At 44.5% G+C, this 19,050-nt stretch overlaps 1 protein-coding gene across 1 annotated transcript in view; it reads right to left on the bottom strand.

The window, feature by feature from the left end:
• SH3TC2 (SH3 domain and tetratricopeptide repeats 2) overlaps positions 1–19,050 on the bottom strand; it is a gene marked incomplete at its 3' end in the record, with an annotated part of 63,457 nt that overhangs the window by 14,617 nt on the left and 29,790 nt on the right. The window contains exons 8-12 of the mRNA XM_082835736.1: positions 18,412–18,607; positions 12,769–12,902; positions 9,941–9,982; positions 8,107–9,804; positions 7,818–7,998 (exon numbers count right to left, since the gene is read on the bottom strand). Of these exons, the coding sequence (XP_082691862.1) occupies positions 7,818–7,998; positions 8,107–9,804; positions 9,941–9,982; positions 12,769–12,902; positions 18,412–18,607 (2,251 nt within the window). The remainder of the gene's footprint in view (positions 1–7,817; positions 7,999–8,106; positions 9,805–9,940; positions 9,983–12,768; positions 12,903–18,411; positions 18,608–19,050) is intronic.

The following is a 19,050-nucleotide window of genomic DNA, read 5'->3' as shown; positions in this document are numbered from 1 at the left end:
GCTTTGTGAGAATGGAAATCCCATGGGGGTAGTTTAGTTGAAAAAATGTGTCCATTACATCAAAACCCACTTAATAAATTTCTCCTAGAAATCAGTGCCAGGAACAAATCTGCTCCAACAGATACATTTGTTTATATTCTTTTATCAGACAGTGGGAGCCTCCTATGGTTTTTCCCCTTTTACCTCAGCTACCAGGAAGCTTAGAGCAAAATTACAGTAACCACCTCCAGGTGCATGGAAACACCTGTTAATCTACATCTGTTAGCTGGTCTTTGTTCTTTTCCTTTTTTTCACGAAGGCTTTGTAGGAGTAGGTGATTTATACATGCTAAATAAATATAGCATTAATAGCAGTTCTCCTTGATGAACTGAGCATCCTGAAAAGGGATAACCACCTTATGTTTGCAGAGGCTTCCTCTGACACCTAAGGTACTTCCCATCTTCCTCTTAGTATTGCTCATATTAGTGGGAAAGGAGGAAAAGTGGATGTTTATTTCCTCCCAATTATACAAATACGAATCTCAGATATTAGAATTATAGAATACTAGGATTAAGAAATCCTAATCTGGATCAACTTCCAGAATGATGAACTAAGGATCTCCGAAAATCAGTCCCCCACAAGAGCAATGAGAACCTGGGCAAAAATTGTCACAACCAACTTTTCAGAATTCTGGAAATTAACAAAAGGCTTGCAACTATTCAAGGAGTGGTTACTCAAGAACAACAGCTGAATCTCCTTAAGAATAGTGACTTTTGTTGCTTTTTAAGTTTCTCTAGAGACATCTTCTCTCCCCCCAGCTTTGTGACAGCCTTAAAAACTAAAAGCCTCTCAACCATGGTAGCTGGGAAAACAAGCAGCCTAGCGCCACTGAAAAGAGCACAATGAGTGTGGAATTCCCCAGCATTCTATCCCCAGGGAATTGTCACGATTTTACCTGCTTGGAAGTTCATTGAAAGCCTCCACTCACAGGGCTTGTTTTACATAAACTAACTCAGAGATGGCTCAGTATAAAACAATCTTTTCCCTGAGGTGTTTGTCCAAAAAGATCAGCAGCAATTGTTTAACATTGCTGCTGTCTGAGGTGGTGAAAACATTTGGAGCAAACAATACACTGACAAAAAATAAAAAACAAAAGGAAAAGCTGGGAAATGAAATGTCCACTGGAGGCTTTGAAAAGCTCCAACGTAATCCCAGGAATCTAAAAGACCACACAAGTATAAAACTGTGTGCATGCCAAGGAAACCCCTGAGGTTGTTATTAATTAAGATGTTAATTATAATCCCCAGGGTGACCACTAAGAAAAGAGCTGAAAGAAACATAGTAAAAGAAATGACAAATTTAAAATGGAACAACAGAAAATATCTATTTAACACAAAAGAAAGAAGAAAAGGAAGAATTTTCAAAAGATATAAGAAACATAGAAAACAAATAGCAAAACAGGCAGACATGAATCCCACGTTACCAGTAATCACATCAAGTGTAAATGGATTGACCACTCCACTCAAAAGACAGAGATTGGCAGAATGGATTTTTAAAAACAAACAACAATAACAAAAAATATGACTCAACTGTATGCTGTCTACAAGAGATACACTTTAGTTTGAAAGACACAAATAGATTAAAAGTAAAAGTATGGAAAACTTTTGGATATACCATCCAACAAGACCTTGAATGGCTATACTAATATCAGATAAAAATAACAAAATTGCCACGAAAGACAATAAAGAAAAGTTTATAATGATAAAAGAGTCATTCCATTCGGAAGACATAACAATTAGAAAAATAATGCATCTAAAAATAGAGCCTCAAAGTACATGAAGAAAAAGCTGACACACATGAAGGGAGAAATAGACAATTCAACCACAATAATTGGAGATTTAAATACCCCACTTTCAATAATGGATAGAACAACTAGACATGAGAACAAAAGGAAATAGAATACTTTAGCTATAAGTCAATTAGACCTAACAGACATCTCTAAAAACAATGAAAATAATGGCAGATACACATTCCTCTTAAGTGCACATGGAACATCCTCCAGAATAGACCATATGGTAGGCCTTTCTCAATAAATTTAAAAGGAAATCATACAAAGTATGTTCTCTCACCACAACTGAATGATATCAGAAATTGATAACAAAAGGAAATTTGGGAAATTCACAAATATGTGAAATTTAAACAACACACTCCTAAATAACCAAGGGGTCAAAGAAGAAATCACAAGGGCTATTAGAAAATACTTTGAGATGAATGAAAACAAAAATACAACACACCAAAACTGGAGTAAATGGAGTGAAAGCAGTGATCAGAGAGAAACTTGTAGCTGTAAATATTTATATTAAAGAAGAAGAATGATCTCAAATCAATAACCTAACATTCTACCTTGAGACACTTGAAAAAAAAAAGAGCAAGGTAAAACCAAAGCAAGCACAATTAAGAAAAATAATAAATATTAAATCAGAAAAAAAGATGTAGAGAATAGAAAAACAATGGAGAAAGTCAATAAAATCAAAGGTTGGTTCCTTTAAAAGCTTTTGTTAGTCTGGTCAAGAAAAATAAGATAAAAGACTATGAACTAAAGTGGTGACATTACTACTAACAGAAATAATTACAGAAATAAAAAGAATACATACAAAAATCAGCTGTATTTCTATACACTGTCAATGAACAATCTGAAAGTGAAATTCAGAAGACAATTCCATTTACAATAGCATCAAAAACTACTTCAGAATATTTAACAAAAGGAGTGCAAAAATAATATTCTAAAACTACAACACACTGTTGAAAGGGGTTAAACCACGCCTAAATAAATGAAAAGATATTCCAGGTTCATGAATTGGAAGGCATGATGCTGTTAAGATGGCAATATTACCCAAATTGATCTACAGATTCAACATTATCCCTATCAAAATCCCAGCTGGCTTCTTTGCAGAAATTGAAAGCTGACGCTTAATTTCATATGGAAAGGCAAGGGACCCAAAATAGCCAAAACAACCTTGAAAAAGAATAACAAGTTTGGGAGACTCACACTTCCCAATTTAAAACTTACCATGAAGCAATAATAAACACTATAGTGTAGTCTGGCATAGGTCAGACATATAGATATATGGAATAGAATTTAGCACCCAGAAATAAACCCTTACATTTATGGTCGATTGATTTTAAACAAGGGTGCTGAAAACATTCAATGGGGAAAAATAATTTTTTCAAAACGTGGTACTTGGGCAACTGGATATTCACACAAAAGAATCAAACTTGTCCCCTATCTCACACCATAATCAAAAATTAACTCAAAACAGCTGATTGACCCAAATGTAAGGGCTAAAATGACAAAACGCTTAGAGGGAAACAAAGAGGTAAATTTTTGTGACCTTAGATTAGGCGACGATTAAAAAAATAGATAAACTGAACTTCATCAAAATTAAAAACACTTGTACTTCAAAAGATGCCATCTAGGAAGTGAAAAGAAAACATATGGATTGGGAGAAAATATTTGCAAATCATATATCTGATAAGAGATTTTTACAGCTCAAAAATAAGAACTCTTACAGCTCAAAAATTAAACGACAACACAAAAATGGGGCAAAGAATTTAAAGAGACATTTCTCCAAAGATATACAAATGACCAGTAAGCACATGAAACGAAGGTCAACATCTTAGTCATTAGGGAAAGTAAATCAAACCCACAATGAGATATCACTTCATACCTAACAGGATGGCTAAAATAAAAAAGACACAAAATAACAAGTATTAGCAAGAATGTAGAGACATTGGAGCTCTCATACTTTGCTCAAAGGAATGCAAAATGGTGCAGCTACTTTGGCAGTTCTCCAGAAGTTTAACTATAGAGTTACCATATGACCCTGAAATTCCGCTCCTAGGTACATACACAAGAGAATTGGAAAAATATATTCACACAAAAACTTGTTCAGGAATGTACACAGCAGCATTAATCATAATAGCCACAAAGTTGCAACAACTCAAATGTCTTTCAACTTATGACTAGATAAGTAAACGTGATATATCCACACAACAGACTAATACTCAGCAATAAAAAGGAATGAAGTACTGATACATGCGACAACATGGATAAACCTTGAAAACATTACCCAAAGTGAAAGAAGCCAGTCACAAAAGGCCATATCTTGTATGATTCCATTTATATGAAATGTTCAGAATTGGCACATCCATAGAGACAGAAAGTAGATTAGTGGTTGCCAGGCTAGGTAGGGGTGGGTTAATGAGAAGTGACTACTAATGGGTATAGGGTTTCTTTTGGGAGCCATGAAAATGTTCTGAAATTATATAGTGGTAATGGTTACAAAACTCTGTGAATATGCTAAAGATCACTGAACTGTATATTTAAAAGACAATTTTATGCTATATGATTACATCTCAATAAAGCTATTATAAAAAGCTCAATTCGGGGCATTCTTCTATAAGAGTCCTGAGTAACCAGCCTCTACTTGAATACTTGTAATGATAACACTCTCTCATCTACATAGGGTAGACTGCTCCATTTTTGGACAGTTGTTTTGAAAATTGTTTTCCTAACCATTAAATTCCCCACCATCTACCACAGTACCCAGTACATCAGAAGGGCTCCTATAGTAGAATAAAATGCTGGATCAACATTTCATAGTGATATTTTTAAATGAAAAAAGTAACATGAGAGTATATTATGTAACAGAGCTTCTATCATAATCCCATTTAAGTAACTAAAAATGTGCAAATTATATATACCTAACATATATTTAATATAGAGGACATGTATCATATATAATCTTTCATATGTATAGAATATTTCTTGATGGATATTTAAAAATCTTTAAGTAGTTACTTCTGAAGAGTCTTAGGGAAAGGGAGGTTGCAATAAGACCTTTATTTTTCAACTATAACCTTCAGTACTGGTTTAATTTTTTTTTTACCATAAGCAAATATTATAATAGAATTTTAAACAACTTAAATTTTAGGAAAAAAATTTATTTTTGATTTGGGTGGTAATCCCTGATATTCCAGTTCACTATCTGTTATTTGGGTCCGTATCAGTGCAAACTCCCTGAGAAAAGACCCACTCTGTTCTGTAGCTAATGCTCTGTAGGCCAGGCTCTAAACAGGCGGTTGGAAAGGGCGTCTGAGGTTCCACTGACAGCCGTCTGCCGACTGTAATTGTCACTGAAGACCAGAAAGTCTGCCTCCAAGTTGCAAGCACCATTTTTCCCTTACCTGAATCCTGTGCAAAGAAACCAAGGGCTCCCTCGGGCAAACTCCCTCATTCTCCATCTGAATCTCCTCTCTGGCAGCCAAGTCAGCCAAGTCAGTGTGCAGCCTGCAGCTCAGGGCTGTAAGCTAGTGGACTAAATAAATAATTTACTAACTACTTGGCTGCCCACACAAACATGTATGTCTCCCTGTTCTATGCCAGACACGAGGTCTGCCCAGATGGAGTTTATGGTTACTACATCAAGACCTTCTGAAGCTACTGCAGAGTCTTTCAAAACCCCAAAAAGTTTAGGTCTTTGATCTTGAAGCCCCACATCTTTAAGAATCTGCCTCCAAACTTCAAGACTCTCTGGAGGAATTCTTATACTAATAGGGCTATTGCCGATGTCAGCATAGCATAGCTGGCTGGTCCTAGGCCTAACATTTTAGAACTAGAAGGCACCTCATTCAATTTAACCTTATAAATGGGGCAACAAAGAGACTTCTTTAAGGACATGTTATTAGTTCATGGCAGGCTCAGGTTTCCTGACTCCTAGTCCAGTTTTGGTCACTCCTCTCCCTCTCTGTGGCCTGTGACTTCCTCCAGACACTTCTTGGAGCAAGCGCAGCCCCACTCCTTCTCTCCTATCACTCCCATCACCTAAGAAGTCCAGTGGTCCTTCACACTGCCTTAAGAAATGCCTCTGCACTCTGTGTTGAGAGCATCCAGGGCTTACTCTTTGGTTTTCCCCTTAGGATTTCAGTGGGTTTTGACAACTGGAGGTGGGAGGAAGGCTGTGAACAAAGAATGGCAGTTGGGTAGGTGGACTGGACAGTGATTAATCAGAGACTGAACTTGTACACAGGGAGGGGTGGCAATAAACCTGACACATGTTTGCCCCCCATACTCCAGTTCCTTAAAAGTCAGCTTTCCCAAAGCCCATTCTCACTATGCCTCACCATGAATATATGACTATTTCATCTCTAAGGTTAATTCAAGCATACCTTCTGGATCTGCTCCAAAACCATACAAACTCCTAGGGTGTTCTGAATAGAAGCATGGTACGGCTGGGGCCCAACTTCCTGTCCCCTCACAGGCTGCAAGGATCCAAAACTCCCTTCCTGGGACTAAAGCAATGGGATATTTGGAGGATACCTGATTCTTAGAGGGACGAGATGAGGGAGAGGGAGACAGAATGGGAGAGAGAAAGAGAAAGAGAGAATTCATTATCTGATTATTAGTGATCTGAGGGACCAGGTGCCCAAGTTACCACGTTGCCTAGAAAAGCAAAAATTGTCATTTAAATAGCTTCTCCTCAATCACCTCTCTCTGCTCAACACTAGCAATTATCCCTGCTCTACATTAGAAGTCAGTCATAATTATGAATACAATGTTACAATGCTAATCTGTCACAAAGTGAAATTAAATATCTTGCAAACCATGTAGAATTTAATGGAATCAATTAAAGGCTTGTTAGAAAGCAGAACTGCAGGCCATGTCACTGGCAAATGAGGATCAGGTAGATTTGACCAGTAAAAGATAGAAAAGGGAAAATCAGCAAAAGATGGAAGGATAATCCACTTGAGAATAATTTAAATATCAAAGTGTGAAAAAAAAGGCTTGGATAAAAAGTTAAGTTTTGGGATATTTTTGCAAAAATGAGTCTTTCTAAGAGAGTGCTAAAAGTCAATCACAAAACAAAGGAGGTTTAATTGTGCTATTATACAGTTCTGTCAACACAATTAAGCTGAAAAGTTAACAGTTCTTTTGTTGTGTATTTATTCTACAGCTTAGTGCATAGTTGCGATGACAACCTAAGCCTTCTTAACTAAAAAGTGAAAATAAACTTAGTTTCACCCTTTCCAGTTTCATTTTATTTATTTATTTATTTATTTTTGCGATACACGGGCCTCTCACTGTTGTGGCCTCTCCTGCTGCAGAGCACAGGCTCTGGACGCACAGGCCCAGTGGCCACGGCTCACGGGCCCAGCCGCTCCGCGGCATGTGGGATCCTCCCGGACCGGGGCACAAACCCGCGTCCCCCTGCATCGGCAGGCGGACTCTCAACCACTGCACCACCAGGGAAGCCCTCCAGTTTCATTTTAAAGGTAAGTTTCCAATCAAAAATTTTTACTGTGAAATTTTACACCCCTGCTTTCTGTGCATTTATTTACATTGGTCCTTTCTCTAATACCAACTTCCTCAGGTAACGAAGACCTCCTGAGGGTTCCACAGTCCTCAGTGTAACTGCCACCTCTCTGAATTATGCACCCTCAGCCACATTCACTTGATAGGTTGTTATAGAAACACACAGGTAATTGTAACATAACCAACATGACTGAGCCCTGTTTACCAGGCACTGTTCCAAGTACCACATGTGCATTAACTGGTGAGGAAGCGGAGGCACAGAGAAGTGTAAAAACTTGCCCCAAGTCACACAGCTAGTAAGTGATGGATGGCACTGAGTTTGCCATGTGGCTGCAGAGACCACGTTCTTCTCCACGATGCCATAAACATATCACGTGCATTTGGACTTGACTTCGTGAGGGAAAGAGTACTGATTCTCCTTAAGGAAGAAAAGATGTTCTAGAATTATCCCTGAGCTTGGACTCACCTGGCCGTATTTAGGTTCTGATAGAGCTGCCCAAGGGACTCCAGCAGCCTCCCCTCCATCTCCCGGTCCCTGAGTTGCTGAGCCAGGGCCAGCCAGTGCTCGTGGTAGGTGATACATGCCTCGGGGCTTGGGGACACAGAGCTGTAGAAATGGCAGAGGGATTTGGTGACCTGAAGCTGACCTGAACATAAAGCAGGAACACGGATGAGATGACTGGAGATAGGACAAAAGAAAAAATGTCTTCTAACACTTATTTCTAAAGCATCCCAGCAGCACGGGATATACTCACTCTTCAGGTGTTGATGCCTTAATCCAAACAGCAATGCCATTTCGTAACAAAAGCGGCCACTGGCCAGCTGGTGTCGATACACCTCAACTTGGGCCAACCAGAGAAGCACCTGTACTAATTCCATGTCTGTCTCCATGCTGGCCTGGAGTTTAGAATAGAGTTGCACAGCCTGCAGAAGATAGTCCCTGGCTGGCTGCTGAGTCCAGGATTTAAGGGTCAGATGGCCAAGATTGGCCAAAGCCACCGCCTGGTTGCGCACATCCCTTGCCTCCTGAGCTCTGTTCAAGGCCCAAAGATAGCTGTTGGCTGCCCTGTTCACCCGGCCTTCACCTTGAAGTGCGAGTCCCAGGAGGTTATGGACCACTCCCTTTTGGGTAACACTCTCTGTCTCCTTCAGGGAGTATAAGAGTGGCTCAAGGATGTCCAAAGCCTTCTTTGCCTGGCTAGCTAAGAGATAGGCCCACGCCAAGCAGAGGGAAGACTCAAAAGCTTCCCGCTCACTCAGCAGCTGGCCTAGCATCAAGGCTTGGCTCAGGTAGTGGATGGCACCATCAGGAGACCTATGCTGGAGGTACACTTTGGACAGGATGAGACACAGGGTCCTCTGGGTGCTCTGATCCACCTGCTCCTCACAGGCAGCCAGTGCCTGCCTGAGTGCTGGGCACGCCAGGGCAGAAACTTCACCCCAGCTTGGGGAGGGGATGCCAAGGAGCTTGGTGGTGTTCTGGAGGACCAGGTGGACCTGCCAAATTGGAAGGGCTATCCCTTGGGTGCTCTGAGTACCACGTTGCCGGACAGAAGCCACCGCAAGGTGTGGCAGGTATTTCTTGTCATAGAGAAAACTCAAGATAGTGGCTGCAGCATCCAAGGTGGGAGGGTGTCCAGAGAGGAGCTGCAGGCGCTCAGCGAAGGGCAGGACCTCATCGTGCCGGCCGAGGATTAGGAGCAATCGGACGGCCAGGAAGCAGGCTCTGGCCTCCAGGGGGCAGCTGCCCGACACGATGCCCTGCCTCAGCACATAGGCCACCACATCCAGCTCACTCTTGGCACTATACTCCCGGTCAGGCAGGCAGACCAACATGGCACCTGCCTTTTCCAACAGGCCCAAGCCTTTATGCCTCAGCCTCTGCCTCAGGTAGATGGCCGCCAAATTGATGTACAGGGCAGCCGCCAAGGATAGGTCCTTAAATGCCCCGTTGAGAATGTGGATGGCCTCCTCAAAGTACACCCTGGCCTGAGAGAGTTTGACCTTCCTAACGCTTAGCCGGCCCAGGAGGAAGCAGAGCCGGGCATGGGCCCAGGTCATGTGGCTGCGCTTGGCCCACTTCCTCGAGGCCTCCAGGTAGGCCACGAGCTCATCCTCCTCAGAGTAGCTGTAGAAGGAAGTCGTGAGGAAAGAGAAGGAAAAATCATAGAGGCTCTTAAAGTGGTCAGCATAACCCTCGTGATCCAGAAAAGCCAATATGGGGGTGAAGTTCTCAGCCTCCTCCTCCTCCTGACCGGTGTTCAGGTCCATGAGCAGCTCCGGGTCATCGAGGTCATCAGGCTCTGGCAGGTGATAGGTGTCTGAGGAGGCTGAAAGGAGCTCCTCCTCCAGGCTGGAGTCCTCGGAGCTGCTGGACTGTCTGGAGCCCACGGCCTGATGCTCCTCCCAGGCTCCACCAGGCCGGGTCTCCTTGAAGCCTTCGGGCTGGGACGCTGTAAGGGACAGGCAGAATTGAGCAACTCTAAGTACCTGCAACTATGGTGGCCAGCTCTTGGCAAGAGGACAGGACGCTATCCTGGACAGGACTGGACAGGACGGGAGGTCAGGTTCAGCATGATCTCTACTCACCGCTCAGATCGTTTGGAAGACTCTGGATGGATTCAAACCCACCTGGATAGAGATGAAGGACGAACCTATGTTAGGTCAGAATGGCCCAGTATGCTTATGCCTACAGGTGCTCCCTGACCAGTGGCCCCTTAGGACACTTTGTGTTTCAGTTTCAGACCATCTGCCATCCCTAAGGTACCAGGCAGCATCTTCCCTTCACCATCAATGCTGCAGGGACCTGAAGATCATCTTGTTTAACTCACTCACCTTACAGTTGGGAACTGAGGTAGAAACGAGAACAGAGTCAGAGAAGAAAAGCCAGAAACATAAGCTCTATGACAAGAGGTGTGGGTATGGGTGGGGGGGCAAGGGGTGGAATCTGAAGGCCCAAATGTCTCAGCAAGTTTATGACAAAGCCATGAACAGAACTCCAAGGGCAGCGCACTCTGGCACGTGGCACTGCCTCCCATTTATGTATGTACAGCCTTCTTCCTTCCTCCATTCATTCATCATCCATCCACTCAACAGACAGACTCAGTGTGCACAATGTGCTTTGTAAATTTGACAGCATGAGGCGACCAAATGTAAATAATGAAGAAAAGAAGGTAAAGAAGCATCTACAGTTCCTAAGTTTTGTTCCCTAAAGTACCTTGGTGGGATGAGGTGGGAGAAGGGACTGTCTTGAGCAGTTTTAGACGTTTTGAGTTTGCGGTACTTGCAGGAGCTCTAGCAGAGAATGAAATAGATCTGCAGCCAAGGAGAAAAGTGGAGACTTGCAAATATGGATTTGTGACTGACAACAGTCACAAAGAGTGGGACAAAGTCCCAGAAGAAGGATTTGGAAGGAAATACAAAGCAGGCGGGGGAGGAGTGGGGAGAAGGGATTTCTGAATGAGCCAGAAAAACTTTAGCATTTACTTGCAGGTGGGAGCCAACGAAGGAGACTGAAAAGGCAGTCTGTAAAGAGAAAAGAGGAGTCAAGGAGACCAAGGTGGCTTATGGTGCAGCCACCTAACATAACAAAAGTGAAATAAGACAAGGTGAGAACCAAGAAGTCAACCTGGGGTTTGGCAGCAAAGAAGTTGACCCCCTTGGCTAAAGCAGCCACAGGGGAGCTTGTGGAGGCGAAGGCCAGGTTCATGCTCCATAGGACAAGGGCTGCTAGAAAGAAGATTCTACCTCTTCCTGGCAAAGAAGCAATAGCCAGCCACCTGTGCCTGCACTCTGAGCTCTCCAGTGCACTTTGAGGGTAGCAGGCCCCTCACCAAGTCAAGCCTCCACTTGCTATTCTCTAGGGAAGGCTTCTTCTGTGAGTGTCATTGCACATACTTAAGATCTGTAACCCCCAAAGGTCCCACAGCCAAACACAGCAGAGCTAGAGAGCTGGACTCTGGAGACCTGTTCATGCACCTGGCCTTCCCTGACGTTGCGGAACACGTGCCAGTCTTATGCAGTCATTTCTCTGCAGGCCAGGACCACCGAGAGCACAAATGATACATGAGTTACCAAAAAAATGCTTCCTCTGGGAAGAAGAATTACAGGGCATAGGCCTTGGGGGAGTTGGAATTTCCCAGTAGGATGCACCCTCTGCTGGTTGCCTTGGTGCCAGGGATAGCCTGTGCAGCCATAAGGCGTAGCCCTGCACCCAGCAGAGTTGCACTCCTGGTCTGCAGATAAGAGCTAATGGACTGCCTGAGACCTGCCCCTGGACCTCTCTCAACCACTGGATCAACGATTGGCAGATACCCTGGATCCAAGCCTGTAGCCACCCTGCCTTCAAGGCAGACCCCAAGTAGTCCTTGATTTTTAGACCTTTCAGACCTCCTGCCTACCAGGCTGCATCCATAGCTTCAGCTTCCGGGCTCAGCCTGGTGGGGCAGTGTGATCGGCTTGCGGCAAGAAAGTGCTGCCAGGGCTGGTGCTGACGCCTGGGTGAGGTGCTCTTCACAAATGCTCCTGTGCCTGGGAGAAACTCTGCAATTCCCACCTCTGCTCCGGGAGCTGGCCTGAGGGTCCCTTCTGCAGAATCTCTGGCTGCACCCATGAAATGTGTTGCCATCTAATCTGGCCATACAGGAGTAGACACACCATCACCATCACTGAAGAGAGAGGAGAAACAGGAATCCCTCCTCAAACCCTGTCAATGAATGCACTTCCTGACACAGAGCAGTGGGCCCCTCCCAAAGTAAAAGAAAAGAGTATCATTCATTCACTCAGTCAGTCATTCAGACACTGCTGAAAACTGTGCTAGGCACTGAGGTCCCTCACCCACCCAAAGCTAACACATCCGACAGTCCCATGTCATTTTGTGTCAGGGGCAGTGTGGTGAAGTAGGGATTGTCCTAACGAGAAGATAGGGGAGGGCAGTTCTTATCCTGGCTCAGGCACTAATTCACTTGGGCCTCAGTTTCCTAATCTGTAAAATAAGAGGAGAAGTCATCTCTTAGGGTCCTTCTAGCTATGACATTCTATGGCTCCACCTTTATTACTGGGGAGCCAGACCTACTTCAGCCCTAGAAGGAAAACGCTCAGCCACAACTCAGGAAGTTTTCTTCTCCAGGATTAGAATGGGAGGCTCAATATGGCCAGCCTCCCATGCTATAGCTGAGTTGATTTCATCACATCTCAGAGTTTCTAGGCAGCAAGTCCCCCTCCACTCCAGAACTGTCTGAAATGCAAAGTGAAAATGCTGCTAATCAAATATGACCCAGGTCATCAACTCAACCGTGGTCATAGCCTCACATTCATGCATAGGATTATACTTTAGAGATATTCTGTTTCTAGTTAGGAACACCCCCTTAATCTTGAGGAGCCTGGGCTTTCACAGGGTCTGAGGAGCGAACACTCACTAAGCCGGTAGACAGATGTTATGTCAGTCTGAGCAAGCGTGTGGAGGAAGCTGGCACACTCAGCTTTCCTGTCACTTCCCGGGACCCCCAGAGAGCATCTTTCCTCATCACTGAAAAAGGTGGAGTTCTTGCTCCTGTATTGAGGCAAAAGACATGGACACAGATCAGTGCAAGGTTCCAGACACTACCTCTTCTCTAGTGAAGGACACAGAGGAGCCATCAACCCACGTGCCCAGAGCTGAACTTAGACTCCTCATCTCACTGTTGTATAATGTATTTATTTATACTGCCAAGGAAGAAGAGCTGGTAGCACCTCATCTGTGCAGAACTGACCTACGCCGTTGCTGAATTGATCAAAGTGGCAATGAAAACACCCCTCCTGTTAAAACGGCATCTCCCAAGAAAAACAAAGCCCCTTCCTTCGACTCCTACCCATTCTTTGAGATCACATGGTGACTATTTTTAAGGGAAGATATAGGAACTGGCTGCCCTAAATGTAAGAGTTGGAAAAGGACCACTACAAGATGTTTCTTTGACAGGTTATTTCAAGAAAACACTCGGGACTAATGACACAATCTAGAGGAACAATGGAGAAAACTTGACTGTGGTCAGAATGAACCTTTCACATTGGATGTTGACATCTGATTCCATGACACAGAACAGTGTTATGTAGCATTAAGATAGAGAAAGAAGGGCTTCCCTGGTGGCGCAGTGGTTGAGAATCCGCCTGCCAATGCAGGGGACACAGGTTCGTGCCCCGGTCCGGGAAGATCCCACGTGCCGCGGAGCGGCTGGGCCCATGAGCCATGGCCGCTGAGCCTGCGCGTCCGGAGCCTGTGCTCCGCAACGGGAGAGGCCACAACAGTGAGAGGCCCGCGTACCGCAAAAAAAAAAAAAAAAAAAAAAAAAAAAAGATAGAGAAAGAAGGCTAATGTGTGGGAAGGGGGTAGAAGGAGGGCCAGGGGGCTGGAAGAAATGACTATAAATAATAGAGTTCTGTATATTCACTCTATTGTATAAACTAATTGTTAAAACTAATTTGCTCACTAGAGGTCTGTCATAGAATCAAAGAATATGAAAATTAGAAGTGCCTTGGAAAGTATTCAGTCCAGTGCCTATTTGGACAACACTTAATATCTCTTTCAGTTCTAAATATTCTTTAAACTTTAGAATCCAGTTTTAAAACAAAAATAACTTAGAAGCCTAAGAGTTAATAACAGCTAACACTTGGGAGGGGCTTATTATGAATCACACACTATTAACTCATTTAATCTACACAGTTGCCCTATGATACAGATACTATTCTTATCCCCTTTTTACAGAGGAAGAGACTGAGGCACAGAAAAATAAAGTTGGTAGTTAGGGAGCGGTAGAGCAGGACGTAAGTAGGATGTAAGAAGAGGTTCTCTCTTTCAAGCAGGGTTAACGGAGGGGCTGGGATGGAGTGCCATGGTCTGCCACTTACCCATTATCCCCATAGCTCAGATAAATGCAGTTGGAAAGTCAGTGATGAGAAAACTAGCCATTAATGTGAACTGCTCAAGGTCACACCTCTAATTAGTGGCAGAACTGGCACTAAAGCTGTGTCCTGACATCTATGGCTCTTGACACACTTACTGAACCCCCATCTCTCTGGCTTGACCTCCAGATTCTCCCCAGCACTCTAAGAGCTTCCATCCTCAAAAGAGCATGTAATTGAATTCTACATCTAAACTCATTTGAGATAAAAAGAATATGATCCCAAATTTCTGTAGAACACTTGCATTTTACAAAGCATTCCTGAATTTACTATTTCATTTACTCTTCATAATAATCCTATGATATAGGTATTTTTATCCATATTTATAGATGAAGATTCAGAAAGTAATTCAGTGCCACGCTCAGAATTACACAGCTAGAAAGTGGTAAAGCTGACACTGAAGCTGAGGTCTTCTGCCTCTGTGTCCATTGCCTCATGGCTGATCTGCTAATGTCCTGAGTCCCAGATACTTAGAGTCTAGGAAGCTTGACAAATTACATTAGGGCTGTCCCAGCATGGAGACAGGCTTAGAAGGAGTGTGGCAGAGCTTCTAGAAATACGGCAGGCTGACGTGCTCCACACGGGGATACTGAGAGTCTTCAAAGTCACTCTGGCCAAATACAAACACTTTGTCTATTCGGATAAAAGGCCTGCCTGAGGTTTAAGAATGGGTTTTCCAGCTGCTGTTGCTGTGAAATTAGGAAGCTGATGTTGAAATCTGGGCTGTAAAAAAGGAAACCCACAAAAATTTGCTTCCGCGGATAAGCAGGATCCCTTTCCCATGTGTCAGAGGCAAAGACTAAATCTGACTCAGAAAACAGCTTCTGAGAAATTTCATTCTCAATACACTGCCAATTTGGTTAAATGAATAAATCAAAGAATACATGCATGGATACATATATACATTCATACATGCATTCATATGTACAAACAGGGTACAAACACTTCAGGGAGTAATACACCAGTACAGGGAGGAAAGCTGGGGGAAGAGGATGGAGATTTCAGCAAATGCTGGACCATCTTCAGAAACCTGAGCCTAAACAAACACAGACTAAGAGTGACACCCAGTGGCCTGATCACAGGGACAGCACAGCACACAGGGATGGTTCCCAGGACTTCCACACCCTGGCTGCTGCTGGCAGGTTGTTTGTGGGGTTTTCCTCCAATTGCTGTGTTTCGGGGGTATCTATAATCTAGAGAGTGATTTCTAGAGTGTGCAATGAGCCAGTTGTCCTCTTCTCTCCCTCTCCCACCCCTCCGTCTCCTGTCCACTTTCCCCTTCCCTACCGAATGCGCAATCTCTGGTGCATGGGGTCCCACGGGTGACCAGGTAGAGGCCAACAAGCAACTCTGTGCAAGTAAGGAGAAGGTTTCCTGACCACTTGGATACAGGGGATGATATTCTGCAGGGTGAGTGTATCCTGTACAACTAAGCCAGCTAAAATGTAATGATCAGATTAATTTAGTAGTACTGGGTTATTGTCATTTGAGGCATGATATGAGGTACAGAAGTTCAATATAATTGATTAAATCTGACACCGGCCCCCAGTATCCTGTTAAAACTGCCTCTCAGAGATTACCACCCACAACAGTAACAGCAATAAGAGTTAATGCATATTGATCATACACACACACACACACACACACACACACACACAGTGCCAGGCACCATGCTAAGTGTTTTACACGTATCAGCTCATTTCAACTCAAGACAATCTTATGGGCAAATACTAACACTGTATGCATTTTACAGATGAGAAAACTGAAGCTTAGAGAAACAAATTAACATATCCAAAGTCACCCAGCTGGTAAGCTAATGGAGACACACGATGTGCTCACATGGCCACAAATGCCTTCCAGGAAGTCTGGCTCTGGAATTCTTTATTACTGACCTATGCTGCCGCCCAATGACCAGTGACCTCCCCAGGGCCCGTGACTTCTCAATGGTCAATTTCAAAGGCCTTCCACAGTGTTAAGCATCCCCCACCTCCCACATGGCTGGTTCCTCCCCCTCAGCTGTCCTTCTTTCTTCCTCTGATACATTCTTCCTTCCTCTGCTCTATAAATGGTTCTTCCCCATGGAGTCTCTGTTCTTTTTATTTTTCCTCCCTTTCACTAGGACCTCAGCTGCAGGACTCTGTTTTTGAAAAAGAACCCTAGGGGCTTCCCTGGTGGCGCAGTGGTTGGGAGTCTGTCTGCTAATGCAGGGGACACGGGTTCGAGCCCTGGTCTGGGAAGATCCCGCGTGCCGCGGAGCGGCTGGGCCCGTGAGCCATGGCTGCTGAGCCTGCGCGTCCAGAGCCTGTGCTCCGCAACAAGAGAGGCTGCGATGGTGAGAGGCCCACGCACCGCGATGAAGACTGGCCCCCGCTTGCCACAACTAGAGAAAGCCCTCGCACAGAAACGAAGACCCAACACAGCCCAAAGTAAATAAATAAATAAATAAATTTTAAAAAGAAGAAAAAGAAAAAAAAAGAAAAAGAACCCTAGATTTAACATCAGCAATCTGCAATTCCAAACCCAAGCCATGGTTCAGCTGTTTCACTCCGGGGGTCCTCAACTACCCCTGCAGTAAATTAAGGGGGTAGTTTTAGCAGCAGTTCTCACTTGGGCTGCACACCAGCCCCACCTGGGGAGCTTTTACAACCATGGCTGCCCAGGCCCCACGCAGACCAATGAGAATGAACTGCTGGGGGCAGAACACAGGTATCCGTATTTGTAAGCTCCCAGAATCTCTAAAGTCTGTTGACTGGTCCTAGCAGTGCCCTCTCCTCTCCATTCCCCTTGCCCCTTCCCAAATGCCCCGAACCTCAGCTTTCTCATTGGTCTTCTGCCTCCAGGCTCTCCCCTGACCATGCACACCTCAGCCAAAGCCAGGGCTGGCTTCCTAGACAGAAGTCCCAGTCATATCACGTCACCCTTGCTCAGATACATTCAGTGGCTCGTCATGCCCTGACAGGCCCATGGCATAGGCGTTTCCCGTCTTTATCATGGCCCCGCTGAGCCTTTGCCACACTAGCACCCTCCTGGTGACCGGCCCCCAACAACATGAATCGTTCCTCAACATCCCCCTTACTTTCCTACCTGTGACCTCCTTTCCCTATTGACGTCTGTTGAAATGTCTTACACCGTGCAAAGCTGAACTCACAGGTTACCTTTTTGAGGAAAGTTCTCTTGACACCCTTTACCTCCTTCTAAACTCTCATTGTTCTCCACACCTCTCCAGGAGCATAGTGAGTGATCTGCCTCTTATAGAGGTACCTGGGTTCCCACATTTCTGTGTAGGGAAAACGACTTTCTCTCCCCTCTCCCTAAAAAGGACAGGGCTTAGAGGAAGCTTCTGCCCTTGGTCCACTCTCCTTAGTGGCTCTTTCCACAAGGGAAGGAGTTCCAGTCGGAGTGTTCAGAGCCTTAGGCATTGCTTGGGCCGTGTTTTCCCCATGTGGAGGGCTACAGTGTCTCAAGGTTAGCCACCAACTCTTTGTTCCCTCTTGTACTTCCTGGGCCCAGGCTTTCTACTGTTGCTATCCCCATGCAGGATGCCCAACCAGAGAGACTGGGCAGTACTCCAGCATTCCATGACAGGGTGGATGGAGCAGGCTGGCCACCTGCTGCTGACTGGTCATGTGGTGGCTCTGCTCCTCAGAACCAGCCCTTCTATACTTAAGGCAGGAAAGAGTGAAAGAGGCACTCTGCCATCCTGGCCAACACTGACTTCCCATACATTAAGCTTTCAGCAGACAGACCTATGTGGGAGGGACTCTCCATCACTAAGCTGCAGTCTATAGGTCCCTGTGTGTGTACTCCCCTGATGGGGCCCCTTGATTGGGTGGGAAAGGCTAAGAGCAGGCCCTGGGTTTGGGGGGTTGTGCTTCTCTCCTTGCACAGAGGAAGGCCTCAATGACCATCTGCTGAAATGAACTGAACTGACTCCTTCCCTGATCGCTCATATTTTCTTTCCTATCACTCCTCATGTTGCCTTGATTGTCAGAATGTGCTCCTCTGGGTTCATGTTACCAGGAAACCCTGAAGCTCATCTTCAAACCTGCTCAGAATGGGACAGGACCAAAGGGTAAGGTGGCCCTGCTCCAGCACATCCCAGAGGGTCTGTGTGTCATACTCACATTGGGGAATAAGAATCAGGATCTATGTTCCTGGTGGGGACAAAGCCCACTTCTCCTGAGAGCGCTGACTTCCCAATGAACCACTGAAGCCCAGGAATGACAAAGCCGATGATCTCAATGCTTTCTCCCTGGTGGAAATTCAGTTCATCCTTTTCTTCCCTCTCATATTCTTTCCAGGCCTTACATTTTCCTCTACCTGAGAGAAAACAGCACACAGGTCAACCAAATAAGGCAGGAACAGCGGAGCCTTCCACTAGCTTCCAGTGTAATGAAGAGTTCCCAGACTTTAGAACTTTAAGGACCAGTAAAATTTCTCCGCCCCCCTCAAAAAAATAAATTGGCAGGAATGATATAGGGTAACTGGCTTTTCATTTGGCCAAGTTAGGAAATTCAAAAAAGGAACTCCCATCCACTTTTACCACTGTTTTATAAAAGAAATTTTAACAAACGTAGTAAATATAATCTCAGAATACTAGGTATACCTTAAAACAGAATAAAGGTAGCTTATGTCAAACTGGAAAGCTCACTATATTGTCCTACTTTGTCTGATTTGCCATTATGTAAACACTTTGCCATGACTGGCACAGATCCACAGACCAGGGTGAGGACTACTGCAGGATCTCTCCATTTCCTTCTGGC

Source organism: Leucopleurus acutus (genome assembly GCF_964270905.1).
Source record: "Leucopleurus acutus genome assembly, chromosome: 3".
NCBI lineage: Eukaryota > Metazoa > Chordata > Mammalia > Artiodactyla > Delphinidae > Leucopleurus > Leucopleurus acutus.
This window is presented reverse-complemented; position numbering and strand designations above follow the sequence as displayed.